The sequence below is a fragment of the Camarhynchus parvulus genome, chromosome 1 (genome assembly GCF_901933205.1).
Source record: "Camarhynchus parvulus chromosome 1, STF_HiC, whole genome shotgun sequence".
NCBI lineage: Eukaryota > Metazoa > Chordata > Aves > Passeriformes > Thraupidae > Camarhynchus > Camarhynchus parvulus.
In genome coordinates this window covers 88,090,803-88,114,700 of record NC_044571.1, presented here as the reverse complement: position 1 = coordinate 88,114,700, position 23,898 = coordinate 88,090,803, and the positions used below count along the sequence as shown (strand labels likewise).

General features: G+C 44.6%; 1 protein-coding gene and 1 pseudogene across 1 annotated transcript; both read left to right on the top strand.

The window, feature by feature from the left end:
* Positions 1-13,992: 13,992 nt before the first annotated feature.
* Positions 13,993-14,523, top strand: LOC115903206 (epidermal differentiation-specific protein-like). The gene has a single exon (XM_030947496.1). The coding sequence runs from the start codon at positions 13,993-13,995 to the stop codon at positions 14,521-14,523; it is 531 nt and encodes a 176-aa protein (XP_030803356.1).
* An 8,267-nt stretch (positions 14,524-22,790) lies between these two features.
* LOC115911549 lies at positions 22,791-23,518 on the top strand (annotated as a pseudogene).
* The last annotated feature ends 380 nt before the right edge of the window (positions 23,519-23,898 follow it).

Sequence of the window (23,898 nt, the reverse complement as noted above, 5' to 3'; positions counted from 1 at the left end):
GTGAACATTTCTATTATCATGCCCTCACTCCTTTCCAGCTGCTGCTATGTTTATTCTTTGTTCAAAATGTGTTGCTTTCCCTTCTTTCTTTTTTCCTGCTCCACATTTTCCATCATTTTGCACCTGGTATGTGAAGGTTTTTTATAAGCATTGCTTGTTTTGTCTCTTCCTTTTGTGCAGGCTGTCATCTAGCTCCTATAGGGAGGAATCCAAACACCAGAAGTCCTACTGAGATGGGCAAAATCATCATTTATGAGCATGTCAATTTCTAGGGCATGTCCAAAGAATTCACCACTGACACTCCCAACCTAACAGCTGTGGGTTGGAATGATATTGTCTCCTCAGTGAAAGTAATTGGCCAGCCTTGGGTGGCTTATGAGCATGTTGAGTACAAGGGTCGGTTTCTGGTATTTGAGGAGGGAGAATATAGCTCTGTTGGTAAAGAGATGAATGACAAGATCAGCTCTCTGCAGGTGATCAGGGAAGATCTGCACAATCCCCAGATCACTCTCTATGAACACGTTGAATACAAAGGGAGGAGCAGAATAGTAAGAGAAGCAACCAACCTGGCTGGGGGAGAAGATGATGACATTGTGTCTTCCCACAAAGTCCAGAGAGGTGTCTGGCTGCTGTGTGAGAACAGTGATGGAAGTGGGCCGCGGCACCTTGCCCGAGCCCATGAGGATGTTCCCAATTATAAGGCAATCAATTTCAACGACAAGCTCTCCTTCCTGCGCCCCCTGTGCCCTGGCCATGACTCTTAGACTGCAGAGCCTGTGGCCCTGAGCGAAGGTGCAGTCCCAGCAGGAAATCTCTGATCTCTGCCTCTGCTGGTGTCTCTTCCTTTGTGATTTGCTTTACAAAGCCCTTGTGGTACCTTGGCCTGTTCCATTGTCTATAACCTCTTTTGGGTTGGTGCCAATAAAGACTCTCTTGCAAGCAACAGTGTGTCTGATTTATGGACTGTTCAGTGTAGATAAATATTGCCCTTTCATGGAGAGATGTCTGTGAGTGCTCAGAAAATGTGTTGTGTAGTCACTTTGAGACATTTTTCGTGGATTTCTCCTGAAAGGAATATTCTTATTCCAGTTTCACTGTTGAATGACAATGGGGTCAGGCTTGACTCAACCAATGCTAAAGTCTTGGTGAGCATGTTGATTATTGCTGTGATCCTGGCCAAACTCTCCCATGCAGACTGTTTCAAAATATCAGATGTTTGATTGTACCTCATACAATCTATCAGAGTGATGGATCATGCTGGTGATGCAGTCTTCTACTCACCAAATCACATAATCAAACAGTAAGTTTTCCTAACTTTGAAGTGACAGATTGGTTGATCCCAGTGGAAACAACTGTCTTGTGTTTTTAAACCTGTAGTATCTTGACAAGGGAGGAGGGATGACAAAGTATTCCATGACCTGTTTTGCAATGTGCAAGTTCACCTAGACAAGCAGATCCTCAGCCCTCCTCCACCACTCTCTGTCTGTGGCTGCCATGCCCAGCTGAAGCTGTGTTCCCTGTGCTGAGACTCAGTGTCCCTCTCAGCTCCCTGTGCCTTCCTGCAGCCTCTCTCCTCCTGTTCTCACCCACTGACGCAGCCCTGGCCACTTTGCCAACGCTTCCTGTTCCCTCAGCCGCCTGCAGGAAATATTTGCACAGCAGTGCAGTGACAAACCTTGCTGTCCCACACTGCTGCCTCTGCCCTGGCTTCATCACCAGCATGGGACAATATCTGCCCATTCTCCATCCTGCCATCAGCAGCAGCTTGAAGGAGAAAACCCTTGGAGGTTCCTTCCAGCCTAAATTGTTCCAGGAGTCATACACTGTGCTTGGAATGTGACAGGCACAGCTACCCCTGCCCGAGAGAGGAGTGCAATCCTACAGAACAGCCAAGGAAAGGTTCCAGGAGGGATATGGATGGGAATGTGTCAGAAAGTTTGCATTTACTCTTGCACAGTTTTTTTCTTTCTAATCAAAGACAGTATCCAAACAACTGTAGAAGCCTAGGGTACCAAAACTCTAGCAAAAAAATTCTTGTAAGTTTTTCAGTAATAGGAGGATGAAGTAAAGGTGGAGAAGGATTTTGAGCCTTCAATAGCGGAATAACATTTGACAAAAGAGCAGGTGAGAGCCAGTGGAGGAATGGGGAGGGAAGTCTGACATTGGGGAAATGGAATTTATAAATATGCAACAAGTAATCCCCTAGGTATTGTACACACGACTTGATAATGACAGTTTTGCAACGAAATTGAAAAATGGACGCAATTAGGCAGAAAGTGACAAAGGGTTTTAAATCTTCCTGAGAATTATGGACAGAAATATTTATTCTGGAAGGGACTTCCCTAGTCCAAACACTTACTCACAGGAGGGCTACCTCAAAACATGATCAGCTTATTCGTGGCCATCTTCAAGTGATTTTTGAAAAATGGCAAGGGTGGAGATTCCCCAGGGTCTCTGGCCTTTCTGCCAGGGCTGTGCAATCCTTGGCATGAGTTTTTTATTCCTTATTCTATGTCTGAGTTTCCCTGCTGCCATCTAAGACTCTCTGAAGATGTCCTTTGCTGAGCCCCTCTGATAACAGGGAGCCTTGTCTTCTGCAAGCTGAACAGGACCAGGCCCCTCAGACTCTCCTGGTTCATGGGATGCTCCTGTGCCATCCAGTGGCCTCTATGGGGCTCCACCATTTTGTTCACATTGACCTTTTAATGGGGCATCTGAAACAGATGCAATACTCCAGGTGTGCCCTCTGTTCAGAGGAGATGGAATAAACTCTTCCCTTACCCTGCTCCTCCAGTTCTCATGCTGTGCAGGATGCAAGTGCCCTTCAACTTCTTATCCACCAACAGAAAGGAGAGAGAGAGAGAGAGAGAGAAGCCATTCAGACAGGGCTGGAATGAATCTCTCAGGGGTTGCATATACTCAATACTGTCATGCCTGAGGTAGGGTAAAACCCGTACAGAAGGATTGACTAGAACAGCTCCTCTTCAAAATGTGTCTAAAAAGGAGGTAGTTGGATTGAAAAGAACAAAACAGGAAAATCCTTTGCTGACAGACTACATGAAAGTTGGACTTAGGTGACCAGGATGCTTTTCTCTTCCTCTGACCATGCTCCAAAGAGTTGAGATGTGTGAGTCAAGCGAGCCAACTCTGTGAGTGTGAGAGGGCATCTGGCTGAAATCATCAGGAAAGCAACGATGGCCGAGCAACCTCAGTGTTGAGAGAGGCATGTGAGATAACATCAATGAAACACCAGATCACTCCTGCAAATTCACCTCCTGAAAGAATCAATTTGCAATCTTCTTGTGCTCTCCTTGGCGTGGCAGCAAACTGCTCTCCTAACTGGCAAACCTACAGTGAAAGTTTGCTTAGAAGTCAATCACTGATGAGACAGGACAAAGAAAGTCAAGAAATGGGGGAGACCTTTTGGATCTCAAGTGCTTCAAACAATTATTCTCTGCTGTTAAATGAGTGATAAAGCTGCTGTATGCACACAGAAATAGGGTAACTTTTCTGTTTGGGGAAAGCAGGGAAGTTTGTTGTGAGCGGCTGAAGCTGCTCTTTCCTCTGATCCTTTCACAATACTCCGAGTTTCTTTTGCAGAAAGATTTTCTTTCCCAGATAGACAATTTTTCAGGAATTCTGAAAGAAGGCATGGACCAGGGATGAAATTGTGGGTAGCACCTCTGTGGTGTCCTAGACATGATTCTTACTCTAAATGAGTCAGAAATCCAGAAGATATTGTGAGCAGGATGTGTGTTGTGGGAGGGAGGTGCTTGTGTGTTTTTCCTGAGAAGTTCTGAAGAAAGAGGGAGGGAAAGAGAGAGGTATTTCCAGAACAGCCTAGCCAATAAATCTGCTGTGAGCATGCACATCTGTAATGTGAGGTAATCAGCTGAGACCCTGCTGTGGCTGGGTCAGGTTCAAATACATGAGTGTGAAGAAGATGTTCACCTTGTGTCATTGCAGGGCTGGCAATGTGCATTTGGCATCAGCTATGTGCTTCCAGTGGAGAAGGTTTTCCTGGAGAGTGTGGTATGCAATCAATTCCCACCCTGGCCTCCTCATAAACCCTGGGAACACTTAATATCATCCATCTAAGGAGGTTGTTCAGAGCAAGTGGCACACTACATTTGCCTCTGACTGATTGCATGACAATTTTCTATGTAGCCAGCTATCTTTTCTGTTTCTCCAGAATCTCTAAATTGAAAATCTCATTGAGAAGGTTAGAAGAAAAATAAAAAAAAAGGTCTGATGATTGTGTTTTTGCTTTTCTAGTTTTAACTGCAGATGGTGCTTCCTCTCCAAGGAAAAATAACTGCAAAGGGCAATCCAGAAAGTTTTCACCCAGGCCAGCAGCATTCCACAAATTGCCATGCCTTGTGTGCAACCCTGCACCCTAAGTTCTCTTAACTGAAGAAGTCCCCAAATTTAGAAAACCTCCTGAGTGTCCAGCTGCTCATTACCAAGCCCCCACAGCTGCAGTGTGCTGTCAGATGCAAGTCCTTTGCAAAGTGCTGGGCTTCACACTTATAATTCCATCAAAGTCTTTGCTTTCCAAAGCTGTGGTTTGCACTCAGGTTTGTTAGCAGACCACTTCCAAAGGCAAGCTTGCATATTCCAAAGCTGGGATCCTTATCCTGTTATGTCATTTCACCCCACAGTGCTTTACAATTTTTTTTTGGGTCAGGAAATGACAACAATGATCAAATGCATCTGACACCAGACTCCTGTTCCTCCAGAGGCTCCAGAGCTCAGATGTTCACACAAGAGGGGACCTACAGACATTGGTCCTGCAAGACTGTATAGGGGCTGTATGGCCCCTACACCTCATCCTTAACAAAGAGCCCCTGTATCTCATCAGCCTGGTGAAAATACTTGTAAAAACAACTTCTATGATTAACTGTAAAATAACCCTTTAATAGCAAAGTATGAATATTGTCTAAGCTATTTCTCTCAGTAACTTTGTGTACTGTATATAACTACAGGCATGCAGTCTGACTATATATAAAATACAAAATGTAACTGAATAATCGCATTTTTTATTTAAAGAAATTAGGACACATCAAAGATTTATCACACATGGAGTGTAGCATGAAGGTTTGCATAATGGTATTTCTTTAGGTAGCAGGTAGGTGCCACAAAAATCACATGTGGTCCAATTTAAATATGGTTTCTGTTTCTGTGTGGTAAGACTGCTACTGAGAGAAATGTGAGCTCATCTGGAATCTGTTTTGATGGCAGGGAAAGTGTTTCAAACATCAAAAAAAAAAAAGAGATGAGGGTTTATTTTTGAGGTTCTACCTTTTTTTATCTGTGACATCCACCGAGGGACTCTTTGTGGATTCAGTAAATGGTTAGTAGAAGTTCAGTTATGGTTTCTGCATGTTTTCAGAAGGAGATGCAGGGAAATCATTGCTCTGAAGTATCTGAGCTCTGCTAAGATATGATGAAGCGTTTTATTATGGTTACCTGTGAACTTTATAATTCTCATCTCACATCATCCATTGTGATGAAGGATGCAGGCTCAGGATGAAGAAAGATGTACCCAGCTGTGGCATCCAGAAATCATCTGTACAGTACAGTCAAGATAAGATCAGTCAAGGTCGGAATGGAAAATTCTTTATTGTCTTAATACAGGAGCAGTTTGCTTTGGGAAAATTTTGTATTATTAGGCAGACAATATAACAAGATAAACTTCAAAGGGAACAAAAATGGTAATCTATGTGATATACAGTTCAGTTTAAATCTTGCCATGGTGAATGATAAAACAATAAATGAAAGCAAAGTTGTGTAAATTCTCCCACATGCCTATCACCTGTTTGTAGATATCTCATGGATAGAATAAGAACTGATTTATTGGGAAGAGAAACCTTGACACAGCAAAGATTGGATGAGACTGTGAAAGCAGTTGCAAAGAAAACATGTCAAGAGGTAATCCTTGAGTTTTGACAATGTTGTTTAGTGATGAATGAAACTTACTGTATTATTGAGCCATTCAGCACATTTCTAAGTGTTTAAAAAAAAAGCAATAGTGTTTCCACTTGTTTCAGATTACCTGGTTTGTCCCAACTACAGGCTCCCTTCTTGCTCAACTATATTACACCAAAGACTTTTCAGGCTATGGTACGTAAAGAGAGCTGTATTTTGGCCATCTACTGGCTCCACTTTAGCTGGAGAACCTGCTCTGTAGGGATTAGGCATGTGAAACCCTTGAATTTCCCATAGGCATGCTAGCAGGACTGAATGTTTTTCAAGCTCTGTCCCCTGCCTTCCATGTTTCCAGGAAAAGCAGACCATTTGCTTTGGAGGGAGGATAGTTTTATGAGCATTTCATTTAATCTTAATAAGGATGTGTTTTGCATTTCTTCCCTATTTGTGCTGTAGTTTGACCTTGACAGCAACACCTGCATGGAAATCAAGACAACAATTGATGTGCTGTTACATGTGGCATCACACCTCAGAGAATGAGATTGGAAATATTCCAAAAAAATAATGTGGGGGAGAGAAGGGTTTTTCAGGGGAAATCAGTGCACAGGTGTGTGTATTTCTACCTGTGGAGAAGGATTCAGTTACTAGAAGAGGCTGGGGGAAGAAGCCAGCCAAAGCCTATGCTCATCCTCCACCCATCCCTAAGTCACTGGATCAGTTCTGCTGAGATGTTCACAGCCGATGCCAACATTTCTGAGACCCCATTGCCACAGTTCACAACAGGCAGTGCACCCTGCTGTGGAGGGTGTGAATAATGCCACATATAACAGATAAAATATATGACTTTCAAAATACATAAGAGATAATTTATATATGATACATTGTATATACTCTATAATGCATGGTATGTGATATAAAATATGAATATCATGCCATATCATATCATAATCATATCATATATCATATCGTATCAATCTTATTAATGTGGTCCTCTGCAATGTCTCTTCTTCAAGACTGGGATATCTGGGAATCTGAGTTCCTTTATGGCAGGCAGAAGAATTTGGTGGGAATTTTGATCCTCTCAAAAGCAGCTCCTCTGTCTCAAGATCCCTCTAGTTAATCAGTATTTGTCCAAACATGATGTGGAAGGGTGTAGTTTAATTCCAAATTCACAACACTGTCTCTTGTCAATGATAGGATCACTTTTGTTGTCAAATTTGATCTTGTGGACAAAAATATACTGGGGGTTCAGTTATCATGTGTCAGTTCACCTGTTGAGCTGGGAACAAATATTGTCTGAGTAACTAGTTTCACAAAAAAAAATACTGTTTCAAAGAACTGTGTTCAGAAGAGGCTTTCTGAAATACCATTTGTTCAAATGAGTCAAAACAAAGTGGCACAAATACCTCAAAGTGAATTTTTCAGATTAACAAGAAAGAAATAATCTAAATACTGAAATGCAATTTTAAATTATAGGGAACAATAACCAGGCATTTCAGTGCTGTGTTCTGACCATGCTTTAGTCATGGTTGTGAAGCCTTCATTATGCCTGCAGGTGGAACCTTGCCATTAAAACCAGCTCGGTGACAAGGGAGCACTGCTTTGGGTACCTCTTGTCTTTTAGCAGCCCACTGTTAGCATCCTGCACGTGTATTACAGAGCACAAGAAACAGGTATGCCTACTTGTCATCTGGTTTGCCAGCAGACAAGATCTGACCTTGAGCCTAATTTGTACATTTGGCAGTGAGCTAAACCAGCCTGGTCTTGTTCTGTGCTTGGTTCTGCCTGTGGAACAGTAATTCCTCTTACCACCTTGCTGAGGACAGGTTTTCTGCAGGGCGCTTTACAGGCTTTGCAGGGCAGACACGTTCAAGACTTATCTTGCTAAGGCACCAACGGAGGCACTCTCCTGACTCAGCCGAGGCAGCCCTGCGGCCCAGAGAGCCCACACAATTTGGGAATCTGGCCTCAGCAGTGCTGATGGGTTGGCTTCCATATGGCAGTGCAGCATGGCACAGCAAACTGCTCTGGAGCCTAAAGGGATGGAAGGTGCCAGCGTGAGGCTGCACCTATTGGAATATTTACCAATATAGCCTGACGGGACGTGCCTGAGCTTGTCTGGCCCTTGGTGCTGAACCAAATAGTGGCAACTGTGGTGTTTTCACCCCAGAGATACTTTTGGCTAGCTGTGTGCTGCAGCTGGACGCTTGGAGGCAAGTCCAGGTATGCAGGAGCTCAAGTGGCTGCGGATGGAGCTTCCCCAGTAACAGGGTCTGCTCCTCGGGTTTACCTCTGGCCGACAAGCTTTAAGGCGAGGTGAAGGAAAGGAGTCGGGTTCTGCTGGAGGGTTTCAATCCAGAGCTTTATTGTGGCCCACAGGCCTCTGAATGCATCAACAGCTCCAACAGAACTCCTGAACTGCGCGGTTGCTGTTCCTTTTTACCTGGGGGAGAGGGGGAGGGAAGGGGTAGGAATCCCACCAACCAGGTACATGGGAGGAGCTCTTAAGGGACAAAGGGCACCTACATGGCCCAATGTCACCCCAGGGGTAGTGGTCATCCTTTGAATCTGCCAACCACTCGATTCCCTTCTGGAATTCCAGGACTGACAGACAGTGCTTGGCAGGGGTCATGGAGGGAAAGGAGAGGTGATTGATACACCTGGGAGGGAATTATCAGGGGAGGGACCCGAGGTTCTGAGGCAAAACCTGAAATCGCAATGCAACCTGCACCTGAGTGAATAGATCCTGCTGTGAGTCAGCTGCTCCGAGCACACTGACTCTTCCGATGGACACGGACACAGAGCTCCGGGACCCAGGCTCACACCTCTCCTTGGGGCAGGGCTGTGCCCTACAGACACTACAGCTCGTGCTGGCCCTTGTCAGACATGAAAAACACCAATCACTTGTTTTTAAAATTTTAAAAGTTTAATAGTAATAAAATGGTTATAAAATTAGTAATACAATTAGAGTAATAATAATTTGGACAATTTGAATTAGGACAATATGAGACAATAGAAACAAAGAGTTAAGGACATCCGGGTACCTTTTCCTGGGCAGCATAAGCCCGAAAAAGGACCCATGTTAACAGAGGATTAACCCTTAAAAACAACAGCCTGTTGCATATTCATACATCTCATACATGATGCATAAATTCCATTCAAATACAGGATTCTGTCTGGTCATTGTCAACTTCTTCCTCTGAATCCTAACGGCATCATTAAGCCTGAGCAAGGCAGGAAGAAGTTAATTTCTTCTGATAATGGAGCAATAAATTCTTTTTCTCTGAAAGATTTAGGTGTCCTGTGGCTGCTATCTCGCTGTGAGTACTTTCTTAAAAAAAGTATCTTTCATAGCATAGTTTCTATTTTAACATTTTGTTATAACCCAAAACTATATTTAATACATTATTTAAGAGAATTAATACAGTGTAACTTTCTAACACATCACATATAATATTCATGTTAATATTTGCAAAAAGCCAATCATACAAAATGCATTTTTCACATCAGATGAACGCAAGAATATGCACAGAGGCTGTGTGGACACTCTTTGGGTGGGCAGGGGAACAGGGTGACTGACGTGTCAACTCTTCACTGGACTGAGGCAACAGAGTGCACCTAAAGCTTGTCACAGTCCTCTTAACCCCATTTGGGTGTAGACCCAAGTCACAGATGGTTTTATTTTTACGATGTTGTCACTTTTCAACAATTGGATTTTTCAAATGGTAGTCTTAATAAATCTTATTTTTCATTAGCATTAGTGTCAAAATTTTGTAAGAGAGGGAACATTTATCCTTGAAGAAGGATACAGATATCCTTCCTTGAGAAAAGACATCTCAAAAACCCCTCTTTCTAAATTTCAAGGATGAAGTATCTTTCTCCTGGGGTCTTATTACTGATAATTCTGTCAGTTGAGAAACTCCCTAATGACCCTAATAACTATGGATGAGTGTCAGGTTTGTCAAAATAAAAAGTGCTGCTCTTCCACCAGGCTACTGAGTTCCTAGCTGGATCTTCATGTTTGTTACTTCACAAATCAGCAGGACCTCCCCTCCTGCTAAAATAGCTCACAGACTTTAGTTATTCAGTCCTTAACATAAAAAGGATAGGTCACCCATGGGCTGAAACGACAGAGCGCTGACACTATTTCTTGCAGATTCTCTCCCTCTCTTGGCATACAGGATCATTACCCTTTTGGGACTGCTCTTTTCCAGCTCCATAGATATCACTTTTTTGGTTGCTTTTTCATCAGGACACTTCTCCTCATGCCCCTAAGGTGGAGACTTGCAGTCCCCATATATTTATGACTGAGACACATGCTGCAGGAGGTGAGTGGGAACTTGTTTAACAAATTTGCCTGTGACACTCCTTGACAACAAAGCTGCCATCCAAAAGGGTCTTGAAGGCAAGTGGAATGGGCTGACAAGGACTCTTATGGAACTGGAAGTGGACAAAGTCCTGCATCTGGGAAGGAAGAACCCCCTGCAATGACATATGCTGGGCACTGACTCTCTGGAGAGCAGCTCTGCTGAGATAGACCTTGTGGTTTTTGTAGGCACAGGCTGAACATGAGCCAACTCTGCCCTGGCAGCAAAAATGACCAACAGCATCCTGGGCTGCACTTACAGGAGCCTAAGTCAGCAGATTAAGGGGCTCATTGCTTCTTTGGCAGCATTTAGAACATTGCATCCAGTTCTGGGTGATGTAGCATAAAAAGGTGTTGGTAAACTGGGAGAGTTCAATGGGGGGCCGTGGAGAAGGTCAGGGGGCTGCAGCACTTGCCCTGGGAGGAGAAGCTGGGGAATAGGTCTTGTTCAGCTGGGAGAAAATGTTTTGGTGAGTCCTAATAGTAGCTTCCCAATATTTATGAGCAAGTTACTGAGAAGATGAAGCTAAACTTTTCAGAGTGCATATTGTAGGAGGATGAAAATGTGAGAGACAATAACTAAATCAAGAGAGTATTCAACTGGCATAGTGAGAAAAATTTTCATGATGATGTCAGAAAATTTTAAATCACACCACCCAGAGAAGCTGGATAATCTGCATACTCAGAGGTTTTCTAGACCTGACTGGATAAAGCCAACAGCAACCATAATTCACCTCACAGCTGTCCCTGTGTTAAGCAGCTGACTGGACACAATGGCAACCAAAGGCCACTTCCAACTTCAATTACCCACCAATCCTACAATCCTCCTGGCTCCCTGGATCATTCAAGCTCATCACATAAGGACCAAGACAGGCAAATCCCAGTATTTCCTGAGCCATATTGCTCCTGAGGAATCCTGCTATAAATAAAGATGATCCATGTCCCGTGTCCATCCCATTCAGCCTTGTCAGACCCATGCTGTCCTGATGGGGATTTCTGAGTGCTGACATTGGCCCAGTGGGTCTAATGAGCTCCTTTGCATTGTCCTTGCACTCAGCAATTAACGTGTCCCTGCAATTTGTCTCTCCTCAAATTAGTGTTTGGGGCTCTCATGGTGAATTTGGGGTTTATTAGCAGGAAATTTTTCACGATGTGGCTCTCCTGCTTGCCAGGGAGTAGAAGTACCGTCACATCCAAGCACAAGTGCAAGAAAAAGAGAACTGAGAGAGTATCTGTGGATCTGTAGGATTTCAACACACAAGATGCTCTTCTGAGAAACCTCATGGCAGTTTGTACAAACAGCTGATCAAGATTGAAAGTAAAAGGAAAGAACACTAAAGTTAAGTTAAAGAGTGTTTATTTTTTTTTTGTGGAAAAGCCCCAGTTCCAGGGTTTCTGTCTGGCCAAGTCACTTTTTGAGTGCCGTGTGTAGGGATAGCTCAGGATGAGCAGAGTTCAGCCCCAGGAGCTCCTCCTGCTCAGCTGCTGGAGCCCAGGCTGCAGAAGTATTATCTGAAGCATTTACTTCAGACTGAATTGGGAAAATGCTTAGGGTCATATTTAGCACAATAATATGGAAAAGAAACACTATGTCTAATCAGATTCTAGTGTTTAAATTCAAAACTGACATTATAAAGCACCACTTAAAATATTCAGTATTTCGTACAAAACAAATACCTGCAAAGATCTCTGGCGGTCTTTTGCCATGCCTCTGCTTTAGAATTCTGACTTTGAAGCTGGTTTTACACCATATTAGTTGGTCCCTATTTACCCTCAGTTTCTGGATTCTCCACTGTGATCTTCTGTCTGGTTTGCAGACAACAGCATTGGTGCTTTTCTTTATCATCTACAATAGTACCATGCCCATCTATTACTATACATAAATATATACATGAACACATCTATCACAGAATCAGAGAATGCTTTGGGCTGCAAGGGGCCCTAAAGAACCCTTCAAGGGATGGGGCATCCACACCTTCAAAGAGCTGAACATGAGCTATCAATGTTCCCAGGTGGCCAAGAAGGCCCATGGCAGCTGGGCTGGATCAGCAATGGTGTGGCCAGCAGGAGCAGGGCAGGGATTGTCCTCCTGTACTCAGCACTGGTGGGGCCACACCTTGAGTGCTGTGCTCATTTTGGGCCCCTCACTGCAAGAAAGACATGGAGGTGTTGGAGTGAGTCCAGGGCAGCAAGGCAGGTGAAGAGTCTGGAGCACAGGTCTGATGAGGAGGCACTGGGGGAATTGAGGGGTTTTTATCCTGGGGAAAAGGAGGCTCAGGGAAGATATGTTTACTTTTGACAGTACCTAAGAGAAGCTTGTGGCAAGGTGGGGGTTTGTCTCTTCTCTAGGTAGTTAGTGGTGGGACAAGGGGAAATGGCCTTCAGTTGTGCATGGAGAGGTTCAGGATGGATATTAGGAAACATTTTTTCATTGAACGATTGTTAAGGTTTGGAATGGGCTGCCCAGGGAAGTGGTAGGGTCACCATGCCTGAAAATATTCAAAACACAAGTAGAAATGGTCCTTTGCAATATGGTTTAGTGGGCATGGTGGCATTTGGTTCAAGGCTGGATTTGATGATCTTGGTGGCCTATTTTATAATACTGTGATTGTAAGGGGAAGAGGGAAAAGAAGAACAAAAATATTACGTGAATGTCACCACTGTCACTTGGAAATCTTCCATCAAAACTCTTAGTAAGACCAAGGTTGTCTATTCAATATTCTTCCCAGAAAAGCAAAAATGCAAACTCCAACAGGCAGAAACATTCTACAGCCTGTGTGTTAGAGAATGCTTTGATACATTTTTATTACTGTGATTCCATTTTCTTCTGGAGGAGAAGGACAATTCCCAGGTTTCATCAAGTCACTCACACTTTTGAACCATCAAGTCACAGGACTTTTGAACGAGACAAAGAAGATGTCTGATCGTAGGAACATCTAATCTAGGACAGGATAGTTAATAGTTTTGATGCCCGGGGGCATGGTATCACTTCCCAGTTCTGTGCAGTTGGCTGTTTAACAAGACTTCTGAGCCAGCTATAAAGGGAGGCTGGTAAGATGCCCTTCCCAAACCACAGCCCTGCTCTGGAGGAATTGCCCTGAGCTCTCCCCAGCCCCGCATCTGACAGCAAGGTAAGAAGCACCCTTGGCACAGGAGAGCTGGAAGGGTTTCTTGGGCAGCTGCTGGGAAATGCAGGGCAAGGAAAGGAGGCTTTAGTGCTGGGCTGAGAGCTGCAGCACGGGTGTGAGGCTCTGCTGTGTGCGTGGGCAGAGACTGAAGCCATCTCTCAGGGCATGAGGAGAGGGATGGCTGCTGCAGGAGAGACAAACCTCACCAAGGGAGAGGCTGGAGGGGCCACTGATACACAGTTGTGGGGGGTGAGTGTGAGAGTATTTAAAACTTCATCTTGGATGTATATCTAACCCAACACATAACTATTTAAAAGTGGGCAGTTGTGGGCACATATTCCATTTTACTTTTTCCCTCCAAATACAAACTTCTGTGTAAAGTCTTCACTCTTTTCCAGCTGTTGTTACATTTATTCATTGTTCAAAATGTTTTACATTTTCTTTATTTCCCCATGCTCTCTATCATTTTGTGTAAAGTCTTTTACAAGCATTGCTTGTTTTCTGTCTTCCTTGTGTGCAGGCTGTCATCCAAGGTTGACAGCAAGAACTTTCATCCTCAAATCTCTTGAGATGGGAAAAATCATCATTTATGAGCATGCCAACTTCAGGGGTGTGTCCAGAGAAATCACTTCTGACATTTCCAATCTGGGACATTTGGACTTTAATGATATTATCTCCTCAGTGATAGTAATTGGCCAGCCTTGGGTGGCTTATGAGCACATAAATTATACAGGCAGGCTAATGGTACTTGAGGAGGGGGAACATGACTATGTTGGTAGAAGCATGAATGACACGATCAGTTCTCTGCAGATGATCACTGAGGATCTGCATGATCCCCAGATCACTCTCTATGAGCATCCCAACTATCATGGGAGGAGCAGAGTAATAAGACAAGCAACCAACCTGGCTGCAGGATTCGACAATGACATCATGTCTTCCCACAAAGTGCAGAGGGGTGCCTGGCTGCTGTGTGAGCACAGTGATGGAAGTGGAATTCAGTACATTGCACGAGAAAAAGATAACCTTCCACATTACTCAGCAATTTACCTCAATGACAAGCTTTCCTTCCTGCGTCCCCTTCGCCTGGGCCGCTCTTATTAGAATGCAAATCCTCCAAAGCTGAGAAAAGATGCAGCACCAGCAAGAAATTTGAGATCTAGATTTCTCCTTCTGCTTGTGTAGCCTTTTTTCCTGGGAGCTCTCTGCCTGTGCAGCACTGCAGATCTGTACTTCTCTATCCTGCCTAGCATGCTTCTCCAGCCCCATAAATGAAAGTATTATCATGCTTGATCATATTGAAAGAGTGTCCAAGCTAAGAAACATGCCAGGGATGTGTAACCTAATACACCCTCAGCTGGAATTCCAGAGTCCTGTGCTATGGAATGCTGAAACATTGCATATTGTCTCTGTTGCTAAGTGAAACAGAAAATGTAAGTGTAGGGCCAGCATCACCTTCTTTTTAATTTGCCTTACAAAGGTACCATGGCTTCTGTCATTGTCTGTAATCCATTTTGCATTGGTGCCATTAAAGAATCTTTTGCAATTAGCAGTGAGTCTGTTTAGCATCTTTACAATAAATAAATAAATAAATAAATATTGCTCTTTCATGGTGGAATGTCTCTGTGTATCCAAAGAATGGTTCATAGAGTCATTGCATATTTTTCCTGGATGTCTTCTGGAGCATTGTCTCCTTCCAGTTTCACTGGTCAGTAACAGTGGGTTTGGGTTTGACTCAATCAGTGCTAAAATCTTGGTGATCATGTTGATTATTGCTGTGATCCTGGCCAAACTCTCCCGTGCAGTGTACATAAATAGCACACTTTGATGGTATTGTGGACAATCAGTCATACTGATGAATCACATGGGTGATACAGTCATCCACTGCCCAAATCACATAATCAAACAGTAAGTTCTCATAACTTTGGATTGATTGGTTCCTTGATCCCAGTGGAAACAACTGCCTTGTGCTTTTTAGCCTGTAGTGTCTTGGTAAGGGAGGAGGGATGACAAAGAATTCCATGATCTGTTTTGCCATGTGCAAGTTCAGCTGGACGTGCAGAGTCTCAGCCCTCCTGCAGCAGCGCCTGATGACAGCTGCACCCCTGAGCTGGGCACTGTGGCAGCTGTCCCATGGCACCTCTGCCCTGCAGGGTCCATCTCCCTCTGTGCTGACCTGCTGTGTGCCCTGATTTCCTTGCCCTGGTCACAGACAGGAGCTGCACTTGGCCTCTCTGAACCTCATGAGGTGCCCATGGTGTCAGTGCTGAAGCTTGCCAAGGTCCCTGGGCATGGTCCCTTCCCTCAGCTCTATCAAACGCCCCCCTCAGCTTGGAGCCATCTGCAAACCTGCCCAGGGTGCCTCCATCCCACTGTCTGTGCCATGGATGAACACAGGGAACATCACTGGTGCCAGCAGGGACCCTCAGGGAACCCATTTGTTACTGGTTTCCATTGACCCTGACAAGGCCCTTCATGTGTGTGTGCCTAACAATTCCATAGCTCCAACTGCTTCCTGCATTTTCCACTTCTGTGTTGGGATTTGCAGGCACATGGAGGACAGGGGGTGATTGGAGACAGCCAGCACAGCTTCAGCAAAGCCGTAACCTCCTGATCTGTGGGATCAGATCAGTCTGGGGCTGAGTGCACTGGGAGCAGCCCAGGAACTGGGGACAGTGCTGGATGAAAATCTGGACAAGACCCAGCACTTTGAGCTTGCAGCCTGGAAAGCCAAGCCTATCCTGGGCTGCCAAAGGTGTGCTCAGCCGGTCAAGGCAGGGGGTTCCTACCCTGTAATCCCCTATGGCGAGATCCCACCTGGAGTACTGCGTGCAGCTCTGCAGGTTTTTACTGGGGCCTTTGAAACCTAGAGAGGGGGGATTTCAATTGGACATTTGGAAGAGTATTTTTGTGATGAGGGGTGTGAGGCACTGGCACAGATTGCCCAGAGAAGCCATGGATCTTCCATCAAAGGCCAGGCTGGACACAGCTTTGAGCAACCTGGTCTAGTGGAAAATCTCCCTGCTCATGGCAGGAGGTTGCAACTAGATGGTGTATAAGAGCTCTCCCAGCCAAAATCATTCTGTGATTTTGTGATCCTAGGATGTGCAGATTCAGCAATACAGTCAACCTTGCTGTGGTTTCAGGTCCCAATCTCTCAGTTTCATGTTCCTAATTTTACATCTACAGTACCTCTTTTTCCAGCAGCACTTATAAATTTTGAATATCAGCACAATGAGTCTATATGGCTCCATGTCCCAGCAAAATCCTGTGCTTTGCAAGGCTGGCTGAGGAGAAAATCTGCCCTATCCTGCTGTGTAGGGCTGTGTAGACAGAAGTCTCTGCTAAAGCTTTAGCATGTTTACAGCTCAGGCTGGATGGTTTATGGCTGTGGCATGAAAGGGTAGAAGAACAGTGCCTTTCTAGCTGCTTCTCAGGCATGCAGTGGATGACGACTGAATGTTGTGAAGCACGACATAAAAACAGCACATATACGGAAAGAATTTGAGATTCTGGAGTGGATTCATACAATGGAAAAAAATAAAGATGTAAGAACATCCTTGTTGGTGTTCTTTCCTTGTTTCTGACACTATGACCTGCAGATTCTTGCAATGTCTCTCTTTAAGGTGTAATGTATGTGCACTCAGGCAATCTTTTGTCTTTTCTTGGTAGTAGAAACATTTGTAATGACTGAGAGCCTGTAGAAGAATTGGGAGGAAAGTCTGATGTTGGGAAATAGTATTTATAAAGGTACAAGAAATAATCTAAGTCATTGTACACATGACTTGTTGAGGACATTTTTTAATTCAAATTGAACAAAGGACAAAATCAGGCAGAGAATGACAAAGGCTTTTAAATCTTCCTTAGAATAACTGACAGAAAGATTTAATACAGAAGGGACCTCCCTAGTCCAAGATCTTGTTCACAGCAGAGCTACCTTCAAACATGATCAAGTTGCTCATGGCCATCTTCAAGTGATTTCTGAACAGCTGCGAGGGTGGAGATTCCCCAGGGTCTCTGCCTCTTCTGTCAGTCCTGACACCCCCTTAGGGTCATATTTTTTTCCTTACTTTCCATCAGAGCTTCCCTGTTCCCAGAAAAGGACTCTTTCCCTGGTGTCGTTTTGCATGCACTTCCCTTAGCCTTTTCTCTTCCATGGCTGAGAAACATTTTTCAGCCAATTTTAAATCATGCCACTAGAGATCACAGAATCACACAATCACACAATCACTAGGTTGGAAGAGAACTTTAAGATCATTGAATCCAACCCATGCCCGAACACCTCAACTGAACCATGGCACCAAGGGCCACATCCCGTCTGTTTTTAACCACATCTAGGGATGTGAGTCCACCACCTCCCTGGGCAGACCATTCCAGTACTTTATCACTCTTTCCATAAAAAACCTTTTCCTAACACCCAAGCTAAATTTCCCTTGGTGCAGCTTAAGACTGTCTTCTCTTGTTCCCCCAGTTGCTGTCTGGTGGAAAAAACCAACCCCCACCTCACTACAGCCACCTTTCAGGAAGTTGTAGAGTAATAAGGTCACCTCTGAGTCTTCTTTTCTCCAGGCTAAACAACCCCAGCTCCCTCAGTTGTTCCTCATAGGGCAATGTGTAGTCTGCATATTCTGAAGTTTTCAAGACCTGACTGGATAAAGCCAACAGCAACCATAATTCACCTCACAGCTGTCCCTGTGTTAAGCAGCTGACTGGACACAATGGCAACCAAAGGCCACTTCCAACTTCAATTACCCACCAATCCTACAATCCTCCTGGCTCCCTGGATCATTCAAGCTCATCACATAAGGACCAAGACAGGCAAATCCCAGTATTTCCTGAGCCATATTGCTCCTGAGGAATCCTGCTATAAATAAAGATGATCCACATCCCTTGTCCAACCATTCAGCCTTGTCAGACCCATGCTGTCCTGATGGGGATTTCTGAGTGCTGACATTGGCCCAGTGGGTCTAATGAGCTCCTTTGCATTGTCCTTGCACTCAGCAATTAATGTGTCCCTGCAATTTGTCTCTCCTCAGTTTCATATTTGGGGCTTTCGTGGTGAATTTGGTTTTTTGGAAGGGAAATTTTTCACGATGTGGCTCTCCTGCTTGCCAGGGAGTAGAAGTACAATCACATCCAAGCACAAGTGCAAGAAAAAGAGAACTGAGAGAGTATCTGTGGATCTGTAGGATTTCAACACACAAGATGCTCTTCTGAGAAACCTCATGGCAGTTTGTACAAACAGCTGATCAAGACTGAAAGTAAAAGGAAAGAACACTAAAGTTAAGTTAAAGAGTGTTTATTTTTTTTGTGGAAAAGCCCCAGTTCCAGGGTTTCTGTCTGGCCAAGTCACTTTTTGAGTGCCGTGTGTAGGGGTAGCTCAGGATGAGCAGAGTTCAGCCCCAGGAGCTCCTCCTGCTCAGCTGCTGCAGCCCAGGCTGCAGGCTCTCTGTCCAGGGCTGCATTTCCCAGTGCCACTGGCCAGGCTGCAGGGGCAGCCCGTGCTGGGCTTGGCTGTGTGACCCAGGGACAGGCACCTGGGCACGGAAAGGACACGGACACGGACATGGACACGGACATGGCACTGGCTAGCACAGACCAGGGGCTGCCCTCAGCCACCCCACAGCTGACACCACCAGCACTCCCACTGAATGGAATGGAAGACAGACAGCCCCATCTCCTTCCTCCTCTGCAGCCCACCCACATGGAAGCCCTCTAGTGAAGACCTGCACATCCTCACTCTCCACAGCCACAAGCACCTCGTGCTCCCAACGGGACTGAGAGCCCCCAGCCTGTCCAGTCTCACACCTGGCTCTGGGCTCTCTGACCAGAACACCCCTTGAGGTCTCCTAGTCCATGGCTAGTGCAGCTTGGTGCTTGAGCCAGCCCACATACACCAGACACTGTTCTCATTGCTGTTCTGGCACTCGTGGGTGCCTTGAATCCCAGCACGAGTCTCCTGCCTGGTCTGAAAGCCCTGTCTATATCCATGCCCTGCTTGCTGGCTGCTCCAGCTCAAACTTTGCTGGGATTTCACACCATTATAACTTCTCTTGAACCAAAAATGTCTTTATTTGATAAAGTTGATGAAACAGAGGCTGTCATGTTCCACATACCCTTACAATCTTGTCTTCTCACACTTTAAATATCACAAGCAGTAGAAGACTGTGGAGTAAGATGTGTCTCAGCAGGAGAGGAGACACCTGTAGAGCTGGTAATTGAAGGAGGAGAGACACCAAGGCTGAACAGAACAATCCAGTGAGGTTTAGGCCAGTGCAGGATGCCTCTTCAATCTGGTCTTGCTGACCCCCTGCCCTGCAGCAGCCTCTCTGTCCTGTGTCACTGCCTCTGTTGTAGCTGAGGTGTTAAGGCAAGTCCAGCCATGGCTTCCCTGCCAAAGCACCACACCCTGCTCTGTGCCATGCTGTTCTCAAAGCTTGGGGAAGACACTCTTAGACCCAACATGACCACCCAGTGACCCAGGGCTCAGAGTACTCTCTAACTTTTCCCTACCTTCTGTTTGTGATAGTGGTTGGGCTGCTGCAGACAGTTTCCTTTGAGCAGATATCATGGTTTCTTTCACCACAAATGCAAGGAGAAATTAAGAACCAATCAAAGAAACAGAGAATGCATCTTCACATCCTGTTACTTTTGTACTGAAATTAATTTTATGCTAATGTAGATTTTGATGAGAATTTAAAGTGACAACATAAAACATTTGAAAATGTGAAAATATAAACCAGAAATATTTTAAACAACTGACAAAGCAACAAGGGTTCAGAGTTGATTCTGGGAAGTGTTCTAGTGATGACTTTTTAATGCTGTCCAGAGTGCCTGTGAGTTAATTCCAAAACCAGCAGGGAGGAAGCACAGCCTCCAACAGCATGATCCTGTAAAGTAAGCTCCTACTGATAAGTGACCAAAGGCAGTTATTTAAAAATGCAGAAATAGAGCTGATTCCACAATTTATTGTTAGTTGAATTCAATTCAGTAACTCATTAGATGGTGTTTCTAGTGCTTGGAAGTTGGTCAGGAACCCCAGAGCAGAACAAGTTAGATCAGAGCACCTTGAAGGACCAGTGACCAGAGACAGGATGGGCTGAGTCTTGGGGACACACGCTGCAGAATTCCCAGCATTGCTGATCCATGTAGAGTAATGGAAAAACCTGATAGAGGAAAAATATTTAAAAGAAGTATTATGTGAAGCATTTACTTCAGCCTGAATTGGAAAACTGTTTAGGGTCACATTTAGCATAATAAGACTGCTGCTTGACTTGTTTGTGACAGAAATACCATGTCTAACCAGATTCGAGATTTAATTTAAAAACTGAAAATATAAAGCACTATTAAAAAAAACCAACAGTATTGAATGCAAAATAAATGTCTGCAAATATCTGTTTCTTTTGCCACAATTCTGCTTTAAAATTCTGACTTTGAAGTTGGTTTTACACCATTCCAGAAGGTCTCTATTTACATCCTGTTTCTGGGTGCTACACTGTGTTCTTCTATCTGGTTTGGAGACAACAACATTGGTGCTTTTGATTATCATCTACAATAGTACCATGCCCATCGATTACTATACATAAATATATACATGAATACATATATCACAGAATCAGAGAATGGTTTGGGCTGCAAGAGACCCTAAAGAACCCTTCAAGGGATGGGGCATCCACACCTTCAAAGAGCTGAACATGAGCCATCAGTGTTCCCAGGCGGCCAGGAAGGCCCATGGCAGCTGGGCTGGATCAGCAACGGTGTGGCCAGCAGGAGCAGGGCAGGGATTGTCCTCCTGTACTCAGCACTGGTGAGGCCACACCTTGAGTGCTGTGTTCATTTTGGGCCCCTCACTAGCAGAAAGACAAGAACAGAAACACTCCAGCAGAGACGCTGGAGTGAGTCCAGGGCAGCAAGGCAGGTGAAGAGTCTGGAGCACAGGTCTGATGAGAAGCCACAGGGGGAACTGGGGGTTTTTATCCTGGGGAAAAGGAGGCTCAGGGCAGATATGTTTACTTTTGACAGTACCTGAGAGGAGCTTGTGGCAAGGTGGGGGTTTGGCCCTTGTCCCAGGCAAGGGAGGAACAAGGGGAAATGGCCTTCAGTTGTGCATGGAGAGGTCCAGGGTGGATATTAGGAAACATTTTTTCATCGAAAGATTGCAAAAATTGGTAAAGGGCTGGCCAGGGAAGTGGTGGAGTCATCATCATTGGAAGTGTTCAAAACACAAGTAGAAATGACATTTGAAATATGGTTTAGTGGGCATGGTGGCATTCAGTCAAAGGTTGGATCTTGGAGGCCTTTTCCAACATATAATAATACTGTGATCCTAAAGACAAAAGACAACTGAAAAAAGAAAAAAACTATGTAAATGTCCTCTCTGCTACCTGGATATTTCCCCCCAAAAACCTCTTAGTAAGACTAAGGCTGTGTATTCAATATTCTTCCCAGAAAAACAAAAATGCAAACTCCAACAGGCAAAAACATTCTACAGCACACGTGTCACAAAATACTTTGATACACTTTTATTACTGGGATTCCATTTTCTTCTGGAAGAGAAGGACAAACAAGAACTGAACTTCCCCCATTTCATCAAGTCACTCATGCTTCAATGGACTTTTGTACAAGAGGAAGAAGGTGTCTGCTTGTAGGTCAATAGAAAGCAAAATATAATGGATAATGAGTTTTGATCCCAGGGAGAAATATTGGACACTTTCAGTTCCGTTGACTGGGGTGCTATGCGAGGCTTCTGTGCAAGTATAAATGCAGGGAGGTGAGACATCCTGCACACACCACAGCCCTGCCCTGGAGGAATTGCCTTTGGCTCTCCCCAGCCCCGCAGCTGACAGCAAGGTAAGAAGCACCCTTGGCACAGGAGAGCTGGAAGGGTTTCTTGGGCAGCTGCTGGGAAATGCAGGGCAAGGGAAGGAGGCTTTAGTGCTGGGCTGATAGCTGCAGCACGGGCGTGAGGCTCTGCTGTGTGTGTGGGCAGAGACTGAAGCCATCTCTCAGGGCATGAGGAGAGGGATGGCTGCTGCAGGAGAGACAAACCTCACCAAGGGAGAGGCTGGAGGGGCCACTGATACACAGTTGAGGGGGTGAGTGTGAGAGTATTTTACAACTTAATCTTGGGTATGCGCCTAAACCAACACACATGTGTCATGAACTCACTCTTTTCCAGTTACCTCTATGTTTATTCTTTGTTCAAAATGTTTTATTTTTCCTTTTCCCCTTTTTCCCTTCTGAGTGTCCATCATTTTGTTTCAAGGTCCGAAAGGCTTCTTACAAGCATTGCTTGTTTTCTGTCTTTCTTTTGTGCAGGCTGCCATCCAGCTCTTAGAGGAAGAAATTCAAACTCTAGAATTCCTACAGAGATGGGAAGAATCATCCTTTATGAGCGTGCCAATTTCCAGGGCATGTCTAAAGAATTCACCTCTGATATTGCCAATTTAAGAGATGTAGATTGGAATGATCTTGCCTCCTCGGCAAAAGTCATTGGCCAGCCTTGGGTGCTTTGCTTTATGAGCATTCAAACTACGGAGGCAAATTTCTGGTACTTGAGGAGGGAGACCATAGCCTTTTTAGTTCAAAGATGAATAATAAGGTCAGTTCTCTGCAGATGATCACTGAAGATCTGAGCAATCCAGAGATCACTCTCTATGAGCATGCCAACTATCAAGGGAAAAGCAGGTAGTACGAGAAGCAACCAACCTGGCTGCGGGACACGACAATGACATCATGTCTTCCCACAAAGTCCAGAGAGGTGTCTGGCTGCTGTGTGAAAACAGTGATGGAAGTGGGATTCAATACCTTGCTCGAGAACGTGAAAACCTTCCAAATTACAAGGCAATCAATTTCAATGACAAGCTTTCCTTCCTGCGTCCCCTTCGTGCTGGCCATTCTTATTAGAATGCAAATCCTCCGAAGCTGATGAAAGATGCAGTCCCAGCAAGAAATTTGAGACCTAGATGTCTGCCTCTGCTTTTGTTTTGAAATCACATTCTTTGTGATTTGTTTTAAAATGCCCCTGCAATACCATGGCTTCTGCTATTGTCTCTAATCCATTTTGTGTTGATGCCATTAAAGAAACTCTTGCAAGCAACAGTGGGTCTGTTTTATGTACTGTTTAGTGTAGATAAATATTGCCCTTTCATGATGTCTCTGTGTATCCAGAGAATGTTTCGTGCGGTTATTTTGAGACTTTTTCATGGATATCTCCTGTAAGATTTTATCTCCTTCCAGTTACACTGTTCAGTTACAGTGGGTTCAGGCTTAACGCAACCAGTGCTGAAGTCTTGGTGAGCACATTGATAATTGCTGTGATCCTGGCCAAACTCTCACCTGCAGCCTGTATCTAAGTATCACGTATTTGACTGTGTCTTTAGACATTGATCACACTGATGATATAGACTTTTACTGCCCAAATTACATAATCAAACAGACTGTTCTCACAAATTTGAATTGACTGAATGCTTGGTCCCA